At 43.5% G+C, this 18,026-nt stretch overlaps 1 protein-coding gene across 5 annotated transcripts in view; it reads left to right on the forward strand.

Annotated features, from left to right (window-relative positions):
• The first annotated feature begins 6,324 nt into the window (after positions 1 to 6,324).
• ENAH (ENAH actin regulator) overlaps positions 6,325 to 18,026 on the forward strand; it is a 162,527-nt gene continuing 150,825 nt past the window's right edge. Inside the window, exon 1 of one of the 5 annotated variants that reach the window (XM_056138482.1) lies at positions 6,325 to 6,680. In XM_056138482.1, coding sequence (XP_055994457.1) covers positions 6,676 to 6,680 — 5 coding nt within the window. In that variant the 5' untranslated portion in view covers positions 6,325 to 6,675. Of the gene's footprint in view, positions 6,681 to 6,844; positions 7,287 to 18,026 lie in introns of those variants that run through there. The other 4 variants (XM_056138480.1, XM_056138483.1, XM_056138484.1 and 1 more) reach the window with 4 other exon arrangements.

An 18,026-nucleotide genomic window follows, 5' to 3' on the forward strand; every position in this document is an offset into this window, starting at 1 on the left:
TCACATCTGGCTGTGGGGCAGCAGGAAATCACCTGTGGCACTGTTAGGGCAGATAGCAGAGCAGTCAGGCTCCAAGGGTAGAGCTGGCTGACTCATGTGCAGTATAGGTGGGGACACCTGAGATTTGAACTTACAACCTTACAGCTTGCAAGGCAGGCACCTCAAGCCACTTTAAGCTGTTTCTCCAGGCTCTCTCTTTCACTCTTTCTCTCTTTCTGTGTGTGTGTGTGTGTGTGAGAGAGAGAGAGAGAGAGAGAAAGAGAGAGAGAGAGCTCTTTAACCAGCAACCTCCCAACCCCCTTATTAAATCAGGAATAAAGTGAAGTACGGGGGGCCATCTGGTGTGGATCTGGTGTGGATATTGAGTATGGTCTGTGGAGCTGGCCTTCCTGGCTTTCTCATTTGAGAAAGTTGTGTGGCTTTGAGCAAGTCTCTTACTCTCTCTGTTCCTGGGCAACACATACAGTAACAATGATCATTAACAGTACCCACACAGGAATTATGCTGTGACAATTAACTGAGTAAATGTCTGTTAGTGCTTGGCAGATGAGTACATATCATGTTAGTCCATCTAGTCCATGTTAGCTACTTCCATCTCATATTTGTGTGACTCAAACAATATTAAATGCAGGCATTATTAGTACATAGAGAATCAAAGACTAAATTATACCCCTTAATTGCTTCATTTTTTGATTTGCAATTAAATTCATTTACAACCAAATAGAGTACTTAGCTATTGGCTACTCTGATAAAAAGAACTCAGTATCTTCATGTATGAGAAAATATCCATTTACTTCATGATGAGTTACCATTAATGGTAAGAGTGAAGTGCATTAAAATGCTTGGAGGCTAAATGACAGTAATGTAACTAATGGCAGAACAAAATTTTTTTCCTGGTAATTTCTGCTTCTCTTGCTACTTAAGAAAATCTTGACTAGAGACTTTTTACATTAATAGAGATTCAAATGTAATTTTTCAAAAATTCTTTAAGAATTTGGTTAGGTCATAACACTTAGCAATTTCAAAAAGATAATTTAAGATTTTTATTGTTTGTTTGTGGGCCACATCTGGCTGTACTCAGTGCTGACTCCTGGCTCTGTGGTCAGTGCTGATTCCTGGCACTCGAGGTACCATATGGGGTACCAGGGATCAAACTTGGTCAGCTGTGTGCAAGCCAGATACCTTACCCACCGTAGGATTTTTAATGGGTTCTGAAATGTAATATTTGTTACCTGGAGGTGGGAATAAAAGCTACGAAAGATGTGTTAAGCAGTGTGACAGCTTGTTCAGAAACCTAGCAGCAATGTCTTCCTTCTCTTCGGATTAGCTTGTTTTGGTGTGTGGTTGATTTGTTTTTTGGGGGGGCACACCTGTTAGTGTCCAGGAGAACTATGGGGGTGCCAGAAATTCAAGCTGGGGTCTGTGTGGTGCAAGGCAAGCACTTAATTATGTATTCTCTATCACCATCAGCCCACAACCCTATTCTTTATTAACTACTTTCCTTATCTCTTTTGAGGAAATAAACAATTCACGACCAAATGTCAGCTGATGATGTCCATGAGATAACTGACAGATATTCTCAAGTTTGATGACAGTAAATGGACCAAGCAAGTCAATGATGGCCAAGAAAGAAGCAGACACTTGTTCTCTTCTCAAACTACCAACTAGACTTATTAGGATAACAGATAAATGCCCAGAATTCGGTTTTGGAGACTCTTCTTTACAATCCATTTGCTAAAGCAAAATGATTTGTCATCTAAACATGAGACCACCAGTAGTATACTTCAAATGGTTATCAAAAGTGGGTATTGCCAGAGCACTGCAATGTCTGTTACAGTGATGGCCTCTAGCAGTTAATGTTCCTCCAATGCTGTGGAGGCTTTAGGAATCACCTGCCAAATTTGAACAGTGGAGCGCTAAGAAAAGAGTCTCCAGGGAAGAGGAAATGAAATTAATGGAATCAATCCTAATTTAGAAGGGAGAAAAATGACAAATGGAAGAAAAATGAAAATGGAAAAAAAAGTGAAGTTTCCTCTAATGTCTATGTCTCCTGATAATATTTTAGGACCAAGATTATATATGGGCAGCTAAAACTAAAAGATGAGTAATAAAAATATCTGGATTTTACTGGAATATCATGTTCTACAGTATTTTTTTTTTCTATTCTTGGAACGACAAACAAAAGTTATACTGTGAACTAATTATTACAGACACAAGACTGGTAAGTAGAAAGCATACCATCATATTCACGCCAAGCTACCTTCTCTTCCTCACTGATCCTGGAAGCAGCCCCTACATTTTCAAGGGAGAATCCTTTTTTGGGGTGATGGGGGAGACTGTGCCTACAATCCTGAGCAATGATTTCCGGACTGCTAAGCAGCATTAGTCATGCACCCTCATGCCCTTACATGGAGGGCAAGACTACTCTGATGCTATCAGATTGACTGAGACAAGGTATGTTTGAGAACACTCTCGGAGTCAAACTGACAAACTCCTGTAGTGAATACAGCCTCGACAGAAGCATGTTTCATTTCATCTTGTGCCTGACTTCAACACTGACAGATGTGCAGACGAACTTTCATTGGCTATGCATAGCTAGAATATGGAAAAGGCCTCTGACAATAGGAAATGGGGGTGATGAGGGAAAGCTGAGGCCCAAAGACTTAGTGTTAAAAAGAGCATATAACAGTTATTGGGCCCAGAGAGATAGTATAGTGGCTATCATGCCTGGCATGCAGTCAACCAGGGTTTGATTGCCAGCAAAACATGTGGTCCTGAGTACCATCAGGAGCGAGCCCTGAGCCAAAAGCAAGCCCAGAACACTGCTAGGTGTGGCCCAGAACCAAAAGAAAAACAAAAAAGAAAAAAGAAGAGATTATATTTTCCTTTGATGTAGTTTCTTCTTCATCTGAGATTTAAAAACAAACCAAGTGTCATTCAGGCCGAAGAGATAGTGCAGAAGACTGCAGAATGCCAGGTCTGGCTTGGGTGCCAGGTCTATCCCAGGCACTTTTTGGTCCCCTGAGCACAGCAGGGAGCTATCACAAAACACTAAGCTGAGGTAGCCCCGGAGCACCTAAGGGTGTGGTCCCCATTCACTTATTCATTCATTGATTTACCTTCCAAATATCTGGGTGCCAACAAGTGATTGGGCTATGGGTTGTCCTATCCTTATGAGGGAATAATTCAAATGATTTCCGTAATTCAGAAAAACCAACACAATGTCACTTACCTTTTCAGCAGGGGTTATGATAAGGGAATCAGAGATTTATTGTACTGCCTTAAACTACTCCTATTTATGCCATAGGAAGGTAGGATGCAGTGGTAAGAACAACAAAGGGCATTACTAGAAACCCCAGGTGTAAGCTGCCACTTTCACCACAAAAGGACTGTGTGACTGGGGCCAATGTCCTTTACTTCTCTGGGCCTCGCTTCTCCATTTTGAATGAGCGGGTTACACTCAAGATCCCTTCCATCTCTAAAACCCTTGTATTCTATATGGTAACGCATTCCACCAAGTTTCCTTTTTGACCTGGACTCGTTTTTGATTTCCCAGTTTCCCGTTTCCCCTCTTTAATGGCTAAACCAAAATATGAGCATAAAGAAGCAATATTCTGTCACAGCCAACAAACTGCCCTTCTACAAAGTGACCTTTGGGAGGTCAGGCCACCCAATGCAATATCTAAATCCCAAAGCAATGGTATGACCAACTTGTGAATTGGCAGACTGCCATCCAAAAGGATGGAAATGGCTGTAGGCAGCCAAAATTCTTGGCTAGTATACTTATAATAAACATAGAAAATAAGAACAGCATTTTCCACTTGGATTGCTTAATTTGGTGCCTATATCATTGGAACATTTGCTGTTAGGATATAGATGATGTGGTAGATCACTTATTTGGCACACGACGGATTAACTTTCAGAGATGAGAAGTAGGTTATGGAGTCATCTACTAGGAATTTTTATCCTTGCCTCTTGTCTCTGGCAAGAGATAGTTTGAGTCATTAAACAAAATCTCCACCCCTTTTGGCCCTTTGTAAGAGTTTCCCCTGAAACATAAGCTCTGTTGGATTTACTGTATTGCTATGAATGGACGATGGCAAATTGGTGTGAATTCTCTGTGGTCAAATATGTTTTATTAATACTTTTCCAAGATGGTTCAATATGTCTTATTATTACTTTTCCAAGAAGAAAGCCTCCACAGCAAATGTTCTTTGGTTAATTTGGAGAATAATATTTGAGGAACATGTGTTTCAATTACATAAATTACAGTGAGTATTTATATTAGGACAACGAACCTCCTAGTTAGTGGCTACGATTTTTCATTGTGCCAACTACACCAACTCATCCAGTTCCTGAACTCCACGTTCCTGGTTTCCTCTGGTAATATGGCAACATGGACGTTCCACTGCCAAGGGTGTTTGAAGATCCTTGGATAAAATGCTTTGTGATGGCAAGCTGTAATTAGATATGTGGGTGGAAATTAGCCATCTTGAAGTACATCATGTTTAAACAGAGGTACTGTGCTTTACACTACCCGAGGCCACCCTGATCCTGGGCCACAGCTCCAGGTCACTGTTTCTCCAGGTCTGTTGGTTTGAGGCTGCAAATTGCAGGAATAAAGAACTTGGTGTTGAACTCGGAAGCCAAGCAGCTCTTTTATAGTTAAAACTGGGCCACGGCGGTTCTATTACAGTCAAGTCAGGCATTGACCAAGTAGTCAAAGGATCTCAACAGACTTTAATTCTAACTGGACTTCGATCTTAAAATGGCACCACACTTTGGGACAGATTCCTGGAGTGGAGGCCGCTCCTCCGTTTTGGATGAGTGCCTCCAGTCCTGCCTGGTGACAACGTCCTTCTCTCCCAGTCATCCTTTATGGAAAGCACCCAGCCCTCCTGAGCACCGCAAGAGGCTTGCCATTTGTCTGGTTTGATTCGGAGTTCCGCTACCGGATGTGCTCGGGCCACAGTGAAACTCCCTCAACTGTAAATTTCTGCCTCCCGAGACTGGGCGTGCCCCCTCCCCAGTGGACTTAAACCGGGGCTTTGCTTCCTAGCGCTTTTGCATCTGCCTTTCAATGGAGGGGATTGCAGGCCTGGTGCATGACGGAGGACTGCAAACCATCAGGGTTTCCGCAGCTCCTCGCGCCCCCGCCCCGGCCGGAATTCCCTCTCCGCTCGTGACGAAGAACGCGGCTCGGGCGCGGGATTCTCTCTCTCTCTCTCTCTCTCTGCACTCGCTGCCGCTGCACGCCGTGAACGCGCGTCCCCCCGGCGGCTGCGTTTCCCCGCGAATTGGCTGCGTTCGTTCGGGGGATGAAGTCATCCCTAAACATAGCGTGTACCACGGCTCGTTGGAGCCGCACACATGCTGGGATTCCTCGGCCAGACCCCGAGCGCCGGGAACAATGATGACCAGACTGGACACTCTAAGCGTGCACCCCCGCTCCCCTGCACTCCCCGCACCCTTCCCGTTTACCATCCCGGAGGGCACCCTGCGGAGTGGGAGCGGGGAGGGGACGTCGAGGCTGGCCTGGGTCTGACAGTGCGGGAGGGCAAGCTGAGGACAAGTCCCGCGCCGAGGGCACCGGGCCGCCAAGCAGATCCGGAGTCCCCCCCGCAAGCTCGGCCCGGTGCCCAGTCACGCAGCGCGCTTGCCGCCTCTCGGCTCCCCCAGGCCGGTGCTCGGCAGGTCCCGCGCCCGGGAGGTCTCGGCGCCTCCCACTCCGCACCTCAGTCGGGGCGGCGGGTGGCTGCGGGGGGGTGGGGGGGGGAAGGGAGAAGGAAGACCCAGGACCTCGTCCTGCCTCGAGGGTGCGGGGATGTGACGCAAGGGAGTCGCCGGCCAAGGGCGGCCCCCCTCACCCTGCAGCCAGTCCAGGTCCGCGCACCTCAGCCGATGGCGGGGCGCCGAGCCGAGGTGGGGGCGGTAGCCCCAGACCTAGTGGGGCGGGGTGGGGAAGCAACAAAGAGCCTCCTCGGCCCGCCGCCGCCGAGCCCGCCGCCGCCCCTCCCCGCTCTCCGCAGTCCGGTGGGGGCCCGGCCGGCGGCCCAGGAGTGTGTGTGGGGGGGGACGCCTCCCCTCCCCCCCCCACGCCGCCCCCTCGCCCCCGGGGGAGGGAGGGGAGGAGGGCGGCGCCTGCGTGCTGCTCCGCCGCGCGCCCCGCCCCCTCCCGGGCTCCGCGCGGCGATCCCGACTCTCCTCCCGCGGCTGCTGCAGCTGCCGGTTGCACACGGCCTCGGCGGCTGGGGCGGCTGAGGCGGCTGAGGCGGCTGAGGCGGCGAGCGCGGCGAGCGCGGGGCCTGTGGAGCGGCGGCGGGGCGCGCGGCCCCGGCGGGCAGCCCTGTGAGGGCGGCTGAGGAGGAGGAGGAGGAGGAGGTGGAGGAGGAGGAGGAGGTGGGAGGCTGCGGCTGCCGGGACCCGCTCGGCGCCTCGGCCTCTCCGCCCCCTCCGCAGCCTTTTCTCTCGCCTCTCGGCGCACACTCGCGACCGACGCCGCGGCTTTGTGCGAGGACATGGTGTAGCCCCCTGGGCGCCCGAGGGAGGAGCCGGACACTTGTCTCGCGTCTCGGAGCCGCGTCCCCGCCCCTGGAGGAGGAGATCCCCCCCCCTCCGGACTCGGCGCCTGCCGCGTCTCCCGGCTGCTGGGGAAGCCTCGGCGCCGCCGGCACCATGAGGTGAGGGGCGCTCGGGGCGGGGGCCGGCGGGCTATTGTGCGGCGGGGGCCGCGACCCCCTGGGCTGGCCTGGGACCCCCTGCTTTCCCGCCCCCGGCCCGACCGGGTCGGGCTCCCGGCTTCCACACACCCGCGGCCGCGTCTCGGGTCTCTTCTCCCCCTCCCCCTTTTGTCCCTTCGGATTTCTCTTTCTTTCTTGGAACCCCTCTTCTTGGGGCAGGGGAGGGTCTCGTTTCTCGACGCCCCTCTCCATTTTTCTCCTCCGAATGTTCTTTCTCTCGCCCAGGATTCCCTTTTTCCGAAATTTCCCATGTCCCCGGCTCCCTCCCCCCCACCCCCCAGCCTTTGCAAAGCCAAACCTGGGAGCTGGGGAGGGAGGGGTTCGAGAATCGAAGCGTGCATGTTGCTGGGAAACAGGTATTTTTCCGTCCTGAGGGAAGACGTCGGGGACTCGGATTACAGAACTCTCGGGTTTAATTAAAAAAAGGAGAAAAAGTTGGAAAGATGGGAAATCTCTGCGGGTAGTAAAGTGCTCTGGTGGTGGTCGGAGAAGGAGCCGAGGAAGGTGAAATTCCACGATGGCGGGGGAAGGGAAGGAATTGACAAGGTTTGTATCTGGCGAGGGCAGAAAAAGCCTGGGATAAGTAAGTTGTTTGGGGTGTGTAAACGGGGGCGTGGGAGGGATCTGTTTGGAAAACCCTTTCCTCTCCTTCCTCTGTAGCAGCCTGTGTTGCATTGCAGCAGCTGCTTTTTCCCCTTTTCCCTGTAGTCAATACAACAGAAGCGAAAGGATATTTTTTTTTCCAGCCCCAAAGAATGTACCGTCGTAAAACATTTTTTTAAATTGATACGATGAAACATATGGTGTGATATATATGTTTTTGTTTCTCCAATTGTGTAAGAGGTTTAAACCATGCTGTGGCGTGTCATTCATTGGAGATTTTTTTTTCCACCCCAGCCTTCCCTCTCTCCCCCTCCCCCCAGCTTGGTTTGTGTTCATAACCCCCTCTTTTCGGATTGGCGCAGGACTTCGTGAGAAATAGGACTTGGTGGACGGAAGGCTGATCCATTCTGCGTTATCATCCTTATAGGCCTGCCTTTTAGGTTAAACAATTGTGGTTAAAGTAAATGACTCCATTTCTCTCTCCTGAAAGAGATAGTCTTACAGTTCATTTGGATTTGAATCTCCTTTGTGTTAAAGATTAATGGCTAGCCTTTGCCAAGACCTTTATAATGTAATACAATGAGATTTGAATGATATAATCTACAAATTCCTTAGCTTTGGCTCGAAAATGTCATGTCATTGGAATTCTTTCCCAATTTAAGTAATTCCCATTTTAAACTTTAGTCCCCTCCCCCATCAAGCTTGAGCCATTTCCGAATTTTCTTTCTCTCTTATTTATTTTGGTGATAGAGTATGCGTTGTTTTCACCTCACTGTACTGTGAATTTGAATTGATTTCCTCTGACTTCGAGTCATAGACCTTTGTTTATTATCATAACCTGAGGGATGGTGTTTGATGTTGTATTTCCAAAAGTGACCCCTTTCCCCTGGCAAGTTATTTTGAAGTGTAACGGTCCGTTAAATTTTGATTGTGGCATGCAAACTAAGAAAACACTTTTCATAAAATATTGCTTAGAATACTTTGAGGGATGGGTTTGAGCACTTAAAAAACAAGTTGGATGTCCCTGAAAACTTAGAAACTATAATAAAATGTACTGCAGTGTTCTATGATACTATATATTGTTGGTCTCTTTTGAAGACTTAAAACTGCAGTGCCCATGATCTGCAGATCACAAGTTTTTCCCAACCTTTAGATAAATTTTCTCAATGCTGAGAAATGTAAAACAGTGTAAGTAGGTTATTTTTAAATAAAATGATTGTAAAGTTGTCTGATTCAGAGGTTGTGAAGCAAAAAAGCTAGTTTGGGGTAGTCTTAAGTTTGATCATTATCATGTATAGTTGTCAATCTGTGACAGGTAAATTATGTCTTCACTAAAAATTCCTTTCTAACTTGTGATTTTTTAGCTTTCTTGCTATATTCCTTATTAAATTTCGAGACAGGACTTTCACTTGTGCTTACAATAGCATAAATGTAGAACATGGTACATAGGTTTGAGAAGTTTGTTTGAGCAGTCTGTAGTCATTCTTTGTAGGATAACTTTGAAGATTGAATGAAGAGCAGAAAGGAGAATCAGCTTTTCCCTTTGGAAGGTTTAGGATTTTTCTGGTAGGTGGATTGTACAGCGTGTGTGTGTGTGTGTGTGTGTGTGTGTGTATGTGTGTGTGTATTTGTTTAGATTCCTAGAAAAATAGACTAGCTTGTGTCAGGGTAAGAGGTTCTTGGGGCTGGTTGCAGAAAGCTTTGGGGTATTTCATTCCTCATGAAAGGGCTTTTAAATTTAAACTAAAAAGTTTAAATTAATATATGACCTTGTCTCAGTGATACTTTCAAGTTCTGTAGTACACAAATATTATACTGTTAAGCTGTACCTTTTTTTTTCCTGGTTGTTGTTATTAAAGACTACCTAGAACAGGAATGCATGAGTAGTAGTTTCCACTTAAGTCCCACAGCATTCTGTAGTGAGAATATGATGAATATGTTGTGGTTTAATTAGTGACAAGATCTTTCAGATGCCCTTAATTTCAGGAGTAGCGTGTTAAGTGTGATATAGTGTGATCTTTATACAGAAAGGATCTGAGTATGTTCATACATTACTGAAACAATTTTAAAAGCATTCAGTACATGAAATACTCTATGGAATTATTATATTTTTGCTTAAAGATAGAATTAAGGAGGGGACTGAGGGATAATACAGTGGGTAAGGTAGCTATTCTTGCATGCGGCCGTCCCGGGTTCAATCCCTACCGGGCAACCGGTAGGGTCCCCTAAGACCCCCTAGTAGTGATCTTTGATTGCAGAGTCAGGAGTAAGTACTGAACACTGCTGGGTGTGGACCCAAAGCCAAAAATCTAAATAAAATATAAGAATTAAGGAGGGGTTCAATCCCTACCGGGCAACCGGTAGGGTCCCTAAGACCCCCTAGTAGTGATCTTTGATTGCAGAGTCAGGAGTAAGTCCTGAACACTGCTGGGTGTGGACCCAAAGCCAAAAAGCTAAATAAAATATAAGAATTAAGGAAATGAGGAAGTATGTTCCTACCCAGATGAAGGATTGTGATCACCCAAAATGGTACTTCTAGTGTAACATTCAACTTTTCGGTTTTGTTCAGTTTTTTTTTTTCCTTTTTTTGAATTTTGGGCCACAGGCAATAAATAGTACTTAGGCCTCGCTCCTTGGCAGTCCCTGGGGCACTATGCTATGCTGGGCTTGGGACTGGCCTCCTTCACACTCCTTCATCAGTGTTCGCTTAGCCTGTTGAGCTCTCTGGCCAGTCTAATTTTTTCACTTTTGGAATGCTTCCAAAGTATAAGATGATTTGTAATTAGTAGAAACTTAGTGTTAATATTAGAATAAAGCTTTTAAATTACTGCATGTTTTTAATAGTCGGTTACTTAAACTTGTTGTTAACTTTGATGTTAGAAAGAACAGCTTATCTGACGAAACAGTGGTACAGAACCTAGTGACAGAGAGAATGTCAGCAGATTTTGGATTAGTATTCTTGGGTCTGTAACTGAATAGTCCAGGATTCCACACTCTACTCTTAACTTTCTCATCTAGAAAGGCACAAAAGTTTTGTGAGGATTCAGCCAAATCACTAGCTATATGGTTGTGAGCTAATCTTACTGCTTCACTTAGTCATATTTTAAGATGCATAAATGTAGGGATAATTATTGAGTAGTAAGGGTCAGATGATAATAGAGGAATAGTTGGAAGCGTTATGGAGTTAAATGGACTCTTACTTGGTGGTGTAGAGTCTTCGAGTAGTTATGTGTAACTTGTTCTAGACTATATAAAACTTGAGGGTCATTTCCTTCATTTTGTTAGCTTTACTTAGTTCTGGGTAGGTCACGTTTTGCTCGCCTACTCCTGGTAGTGGCTGTTATTGAGGGTAGTTTCTGTTCTTGGTGGAAAAGTGTCATTATTAGTGTGATTGGGACAATGGAGAGTGTTTCTTGGAAATACCTGCCACTTATTCAGACCTTTTGTGATCTAGTCCAGCCTTATTTTATAGGTGAGGAAACTGATCTTTAACTTTCCCTACTGTGTGTATTTTGCAAATCTTTTTTGCGGTCATATCCAGGGGATGCTAAGCAGGAGCTACTTGACTCAATGCTGTAGCTGTGTGTGTGTGTGTGTGTGTGTGTGTGTGTGTGTGTGTGTGTAGATGTGTGATGCCATGGATCTAACTGGTGTCTGCTAGATGGAAGGCAATCATCTTCGTCCTTGTGCTTGCAGTATGTGTGTGTGTATGTGTGGGGTACCAAGGGGCTACAGTTGGCTCTCTGCTGGGGCCCTGGGTGTGTGTGTGTGTGTGTTTGTGTGTGGTGTGGTTGTGTGCATGCACACAGGGAACCATGTGCCAAAGGTTCAACTGGGGTCTGCCACATGCAAGGCAAATACCTTAATCCCTGTACTACATGGAGAATCTTTGAAATCCTTTAATTTTGTTACCTTCGCTTATAATAAACTTAATTTATCATAAATGCCATACATTCAGTGCTCAAAAGATCTAGGTTTGGACAACTGCAGACTTTAGTTGAACAAAACTGGTAAAAATGGAGATAATTCTATTTCTCAGGATTATTGGGCCAAGATCAAGTTAGATATACACAAAAGGATCAGAGTAGTAGTCTCTTACATTTCCATTGTTCTTCATTTCTACTTATAGTCATTAGATGTGTGACTTTTTCATTGAATTATTTTTGGGGATAGAAACCAAATTTGCTTTATTATTTTGGGGGGGGGCATACCCAGAACTGATCAGGGCTAAGTCCTGGTCCATGCTCAAGGATTACTCTTGGTAGGCTTAGAGGACAATATGGAGTACTGGGGATTAAATCGAGGTAGTCCATGTATAAGGCAAACACCCTACTCATTGCACTATTGCTCTGGTCCCCCCAAATTTTTATTTTGTGGCACTTTATTTCATTGTATTTAGATAATGTGGTTTGGATGTAGGAGTTAAGTAATTCTTGAATAAAAGTGAAGATTAATAGAAAACTGCTGGTTTACCCAATAGTCAAGGTTTTAGCCCAACAGAAATAAGCTAAATAGCTAAGTAGGTCCCCATTTGATTGATATTAAAGAAATTACATACTGGACTAATGGTTTTGGTTACTTATCCTATACACGACTTAGATCGGGGGTGATTGTATAACTTGTAAAAAACCCAATATTTATCCAAAGTGTAAAAAGGATTTGGAAAAATGTGGTTTCAATTTTTATGTGGTTGTGGGGGAGGAAAAGGATATTTAAATTCTTCCTGTGCCAACTTAAAGTTGCCTTTTCCTTCATCACCCTCATTCCGCCCCCTACCCCCACCTCCGTCTTTGTTATTGATTTTGGAATTGAATGGAAGTAAAAAACTAAGGGACTCTGAGCTGAGACTATACCTCAGTTGGATCCTTTCTCAAATGTGTGTTTATGAAGCTTTCTGGAATAGAAGACAACTTGTCAAACCTCGGAAATAGCCCCTTAATTACCTTCCATTTGCCTGTGCAGTTGGCATGTTTTGCTGTTGTGTTCTTCATTACATTGATTTATGATTATCTGGATCTCTCTTTTCATTGTAAACTCATTGAGGGCAGGGACTGCATTTTCTATATTCATGACAACAGCAGTGTATTTGGCAAATGATGAGTGCTTATAGAAATGTTTGACTTTGGAGTGTTTGCCAGAATTTTATTCACTGACATTAATCCAGAATTTTATTCACTGACTATCTGTGGATCTTCTTGTATGTTCAAGAAGCCGTGCTGGATATAATAATGTATTTGACAATAATAAGTATTAATAAAGGTATGTAACTTAAACAAATAGCCCCAGCATCCTGACCACAGAGATTGAAAAAGTTTGTTTCTTGAGACGTGAAATTCAAAAAGTGGCCAAAAAGAGTTAGTCTCAGTCTTGCATGACTCGAATGCCCTTTGGAGGAGGATGCCCATCTTGTTTCCTTGACTTTTTTTTTTTTAATTAAAGCCTGAATTAATAAAAGGGATATCATTCCTTGATCTCTTTGATCATGGAGATTTTCCTTTTTTTTTAGTAACAGACTTATGCATGTCTTTTGATTTAGCTTAAATGTTCCATTTAATACCTGCTTAATTTTGATTCCTTTTTTTGTGGTGGTGGTGGTGGTATCACATTAAAGAGGTGCTGGGAGTCTACTTTCAGTCTGCTCAGAGAATGCTCCCTGTAACTGTATAATGTGTACTAGGGATCAAATCAGACTTTCTGAATGAACAGGAGGTTCTCAGCCCATTAAGCTATCTCTAGCCCTTCATTTTCTTATCTGTGCTTAAGCTACCAGTCATTGGATAGTTTATGATGTTCTGAAGGAAGTTATTTAGTCAGCTATAGCTGACTTGAAAAATACCAGAGACTGTTTGGCCTAAAGCATAGCTGTTTACTTTCTCAAGCATCTGGAGACTGGAAGTATGCGATCAGGGTGCCATTCTATAGCTTGGTTTTGGTAGGGCACAGTTCTGACTAGCAGCGAGCAGCCTCTCCTTGGCCACCTTCTACTTTTTGTTTTGGGGCCACACCAAGCTATGCCTGGGACTTACTCCTGGCTCTTTTCAGGGGTAACTCCTGATGGTGCTTAGGGAACCGTATATAGTGTAGGGATAGAATTGAGCCCACCCCTATGTGTGAGGCAAGTGCCTTACCTACTGTCCTATCTTTTCCTTCCAGGACCGCTTTCTTGCTTTTTCTGTACGTAGCAGAACCCTCTTTATCATCACATCTATCAGATGATGGTTTCACCTGTTTATTATTTAAATAATTGCCATCAAAAGCTTAATCTTCAAGTGAATTTTAAGGGGACACAATTCTATCTGTAGTAGAAGAGTGACTATTTTTGGTGTTTTCAATTTTGATGGAATTAGTAGTTTATATAATGTTCATGTGACTTTCATTTTTGTTTTTTCTTTTTGGACCATACCTGGCAGTGCTCATGGGTTACTCCTATCTCAGGAATCACTGCTGGTGATGTTCGGGGGACCATATGGGGTAATGGGGTAGAGGGAATTGAACCCTGGTCGCCTTGCATGCAAGGCAAGTGCCCTACCCTCTGTACTATTTCTCTGGCCTCCCTTTTATGTGACTTTTACATGGGTCTTGTTTTAAGTAATTGCATGAGAAGTTCTGTAGAAAATAAATGATGGCTTATTGACATGAGACCTTATTTTCTAAAAATTTCTGTGTATTGCAAAGCTATATTATCGATTCTAATAAACGTAGCGTCTTTATCCTTTTGGTGTGAAGCAGCATGTGTGTATCTAAGTGTAGGTGAGTACTGGCTTTGAAGTCAACATGAATTTGTATTGTATTTTGATATTCACTAATTGATTTTTGAGTAAGTTTCAGTTTTTGAGATTTGAATTACTTTTGTAAAGTGCAGATTCTTTTTACATTAAAGACTTGTTGGAAAATTAAATCAGGAATTACACAAAACCATGGCATAACTCTTGGCACATAAAGTGGGTTAAGAGTAAACTTCCTACTTCTAAGAAAGTCTGGTATCTTAAGTTTATGTCAGGAATGTGAAAAATCATCTAAAATGTTACAACTGCTTTAGAAAACAGTTTGGCAGTTTCTCAAAAAGTAAAGCATAGATTTGCATATGACCCAGTAGTTCCACTCAGTATATACCAGAGAATCAAAAAAAATATTCTGTCCATTCAAAAACCGGTAAGCACAAGTATTCATAACTGTTTTATCCATAATAGCCCCAAGTGGGAGCAACCCATCTTCCTTTGATGAATGGATAAATCAGATATGCTTTACTAATGTAAGAAAACTTACTTAAAGGAATAAAATACTGATATATGCCACAGCTTGGATGAAAGCATACCAGGTAAAGGAAGTAGAAACTAGAGTTCTTGATTTTGCAGTGTCCAGAACAGGCCTAAGTATGGAGATGTAAAGTAGATTAATGAAGTCTGATGAAAAGGAAAGAGGGTTGGGAAGTGATTGCTTCTATAGAGTCTGAGTTTATCTCTCTCTGTTCTGGAATTAAAGAGCAATAAAGAGCTGTATAACAATATTTAATAACTGAAGTTTAGACTTTAAAATGGTGAATTTTATGGTATGGGTTTATATCCTCCACTCCCCCTCCATTGTTTTTGCATTATTTTTACTTAATTCATTAGAATAGATACTGCCAGAAGAGAGTCAAATTTGTTTTCAAATAGACATCTTTATTTTGTTTTTAAAAGGGAGAACGAGTGGCTTTCAATAGGGAACTGGACACATGGAGAGCTTAAGTTGAAAACAGTAGTAGTGTTTTTGAGAGGCCTGAACTTTTGGGCTTTTTTAGTTTGTTTGGTTTTGGATTATACTCAGTGGTATTTAGGACTTAACCCTGGCTCTGTGCTCAGGGTTTATTCCTGGGGAGTCTCACCGGTCTTTATGAGATGCCAGGGATTGAACCAGATTGGCTGTGTACAAGGCACCTGTTGTGCTATCACTACAGCTCAAAAGGCATGAAATTTTGGGGTCCTTTCTGGTAGCCCTTTTACAGGTAAGGATGAGTAAGTTCATTGATATACTTGATGAAGCAAAATCCATCAGGATCTTCAGAAAACTAATCTGAATGGAGATTTTCATTGGGTCTGTTTATACAGAATGTTAAAGAACTGGGCCAGAGTAAGGTGCTAGCTTTATAAGAGACTGACCTGGATCTGATTCCTGGCATACCATAATGTCCCCTGAGTGATCCCTGAGCACAGAGCCAGAAGTAACCTCTGAGAACTGCTAGGTGTGTCCCCAAAACAAAAAGTTAAAGAGCCTATTGTGTTTGAGGAGTAAACATTTAGAAATGGACTGGTACTCTTTTAGTAACAAAGACCTTCTAGAATATCATGTCTGGGTGGTATATCCAGTGACATGAAGTGAAAAGAACTACTACTGATTTGGAGGTTCTTAAACTTCCTGTCTTTTCTTGTATTTGCAGTAAATGTGTCTCAGCTTGGTAGGGAAGAAGCTTCATTAAGAAACCGAGAATATAAGTCTACTAAAATGAATTGCTTTTTCATTCAGATAACAAGGGAGTTCAAATAGCTGATTTTCTGTGCAATGAAGGGATATTTTTTTTTTTATTTTTTTTTATTTATTTATTGAATCGCTGTGGGAAAGGTTACAAAGCTTTCAGGTTTATGTCTCAGTCATGCAAATATCAAACACATTTCCCTTTACCAATACTTATTTTTTCCCATGAAGAACCCCAATAAAACCCCACCCCCCACCCCTCCCCGTCCCTGTGAGGCAGATGAATTCTAGTTAACACTCTATCCGCTTTGATTAGATTGTTTCAATAAAAGATTCACCACTATTATTTAGAGTTTACCCCCCCCCCCAAATCAGACATGCTGAAAAAGCATTGTGAAGTGATTTGCTTTCTACAGCTGGGTTCAAGAATTAAATGTTGGTTTTGGATTTCTGCTATTTTACCTATTGACCCTGGAAGTATTTCTACTGAAAGTCAGATAGTTAAGAAATTGGTTTCTGTGTTCTGGAGTCGTGGCCGTGCTGGAGAGCCGCTCGTGGGGGGCAACTGGTGGCCTCGGTAGGGCGTGAAGGGCGGAGCGAAACGCCCCTATGAAGGGATATTTTTGCAATGATTAAATACAGGTTATTTTTGAGTGTCTGCTAATTATTATTATCATTTTTTTGAGGGGTAGGAGTCTATAGGTTCATACCTAGCAATATTCAGGGGCTATTCCTCACACTGCTCAGGGATCACTCCTGGAGGTTCTCAGGGGACCATATGTGGTGACAGGGGTTGGTTGCATGCATGGCAAACACTATCCTCTACAATACCTCTGTGGTTCCTCAAAACGTTTAACCTTCTAGTAGATTGCTATTGCAGGCAAAATTGTTAGTGTATAGTTGTTTTGTTTTGGGGACACACCTAGTGATTCTCAAGGTCTATTTCCTGTCTCTCTGCTCAGGGTTTGCGCCTAGTGGTGCTTAGTGGAGGACCATGTTTGGGGGCTCAAAGCTGCACCTCTTGTATGCGTAGCATGTGCTCAGCCTGTTGAACTCTCTTTCTGGCTCCATCACTTTGATTTTAGCAATTTCAGATCTATAAACTTGAAGTTCTCTTAAGCAGGGAGAGATAGATCAAGTGAGAGAACAGGTGCTTAACATATGTAGTGCTCTGAGTTTGATCCCTGGGCCATGCCCCACAAGCACTGGGCTCTAAGCAGCCCTTCGTCATTGCCAGGCCCAGCACTAACCATCAGGGCCCTGTGCAGTATTGTGGGGTTGGCCTGTGGGTTATGTTTCCTTATTAAACGTTATTTTCATTTTTATATCTTTTTAATCATTATGTTTATAGTAGTTAAGAAAATTAATTAGCTATTGCCCAAGTAAGTGGTCAGTTTTTATTTTTGATTTTAGTTTGCCTAAATTGTAACACTACCAGATTTGCATGGACTTCAGAAGGAAAGTTTAAAGATGTCAATAATAAAAATCCAATGCACCTAGACTCTCAATATTTTGATGTTGAGATTTCTGAACTCTTTTTTATTTTCCTTTTTGAGCCACATTCGGTGATGCTCAGGAGTACTCCTAACTCTGCACTCAGGAATTCTGGTGGTGCAGGGGCATCTAACCTGGGTCAGCCGCGTGCAGGGCAAACTCTCGACCAGCTGTATTATAAACCACTATGTAATAATTCCAGGAAGCTTTGGATGGTCTTAATGTACTTGGCTCATCTCTTAGAGATGGGCATTTTCATACATTTTTTTTTATAAACATCGCTGAGAACATCTTTGCTCTGTATTTGTGCATACTTATTTCTGCACTTGTGCTTTTTCTTAGGATAAACTCTTAGAAACAGTCACAGGTTAGTATTTCTTCCCCTTCTTTTTCCTTTCAGCAGGTTCTTTGGGTTGACTTTCATTTGCTTCTCTTTATCTCAGTGACATCACTCAGTTCTAGCCCTAAACAATCAGTGTCTTTTAGTTTCCTTGTTGTCCTCCATTCTCTGTGCATCCATAGAATGATCATAAAGTGGAAGTTAGTTAATTCACTTCTAAAGACATCGATGGTTTCTAAATGCTCTTAGAATAAACCCAAATTAAAAATAAAACCCAAACAGCCTGAGCGATAGTGTAGCAGATAAGTAAGGCACTTGCCTTGTACACAGCTGACTTGGGTTCAATCCCCAGCACCCCATATGGTTCCCAAGCACTGCTGGGTGTGGACCAAATATCA

This window comes from Sorex fumeus, unplaced genomic scaffold (assembly GCF_029834395.1).
Source record: "Sorex fumeus unplaced genomic scaffold, SorFum_2.1 ptg000007l, whole genome shotgun sequence".
NCBI classification, from domain to species: domain Eukaryota; kingdom Metazoa; phylum Chordata; class Mammalia; order Eulipotyphla; family Soricidae; genus Sorex; species Sorex fumeus.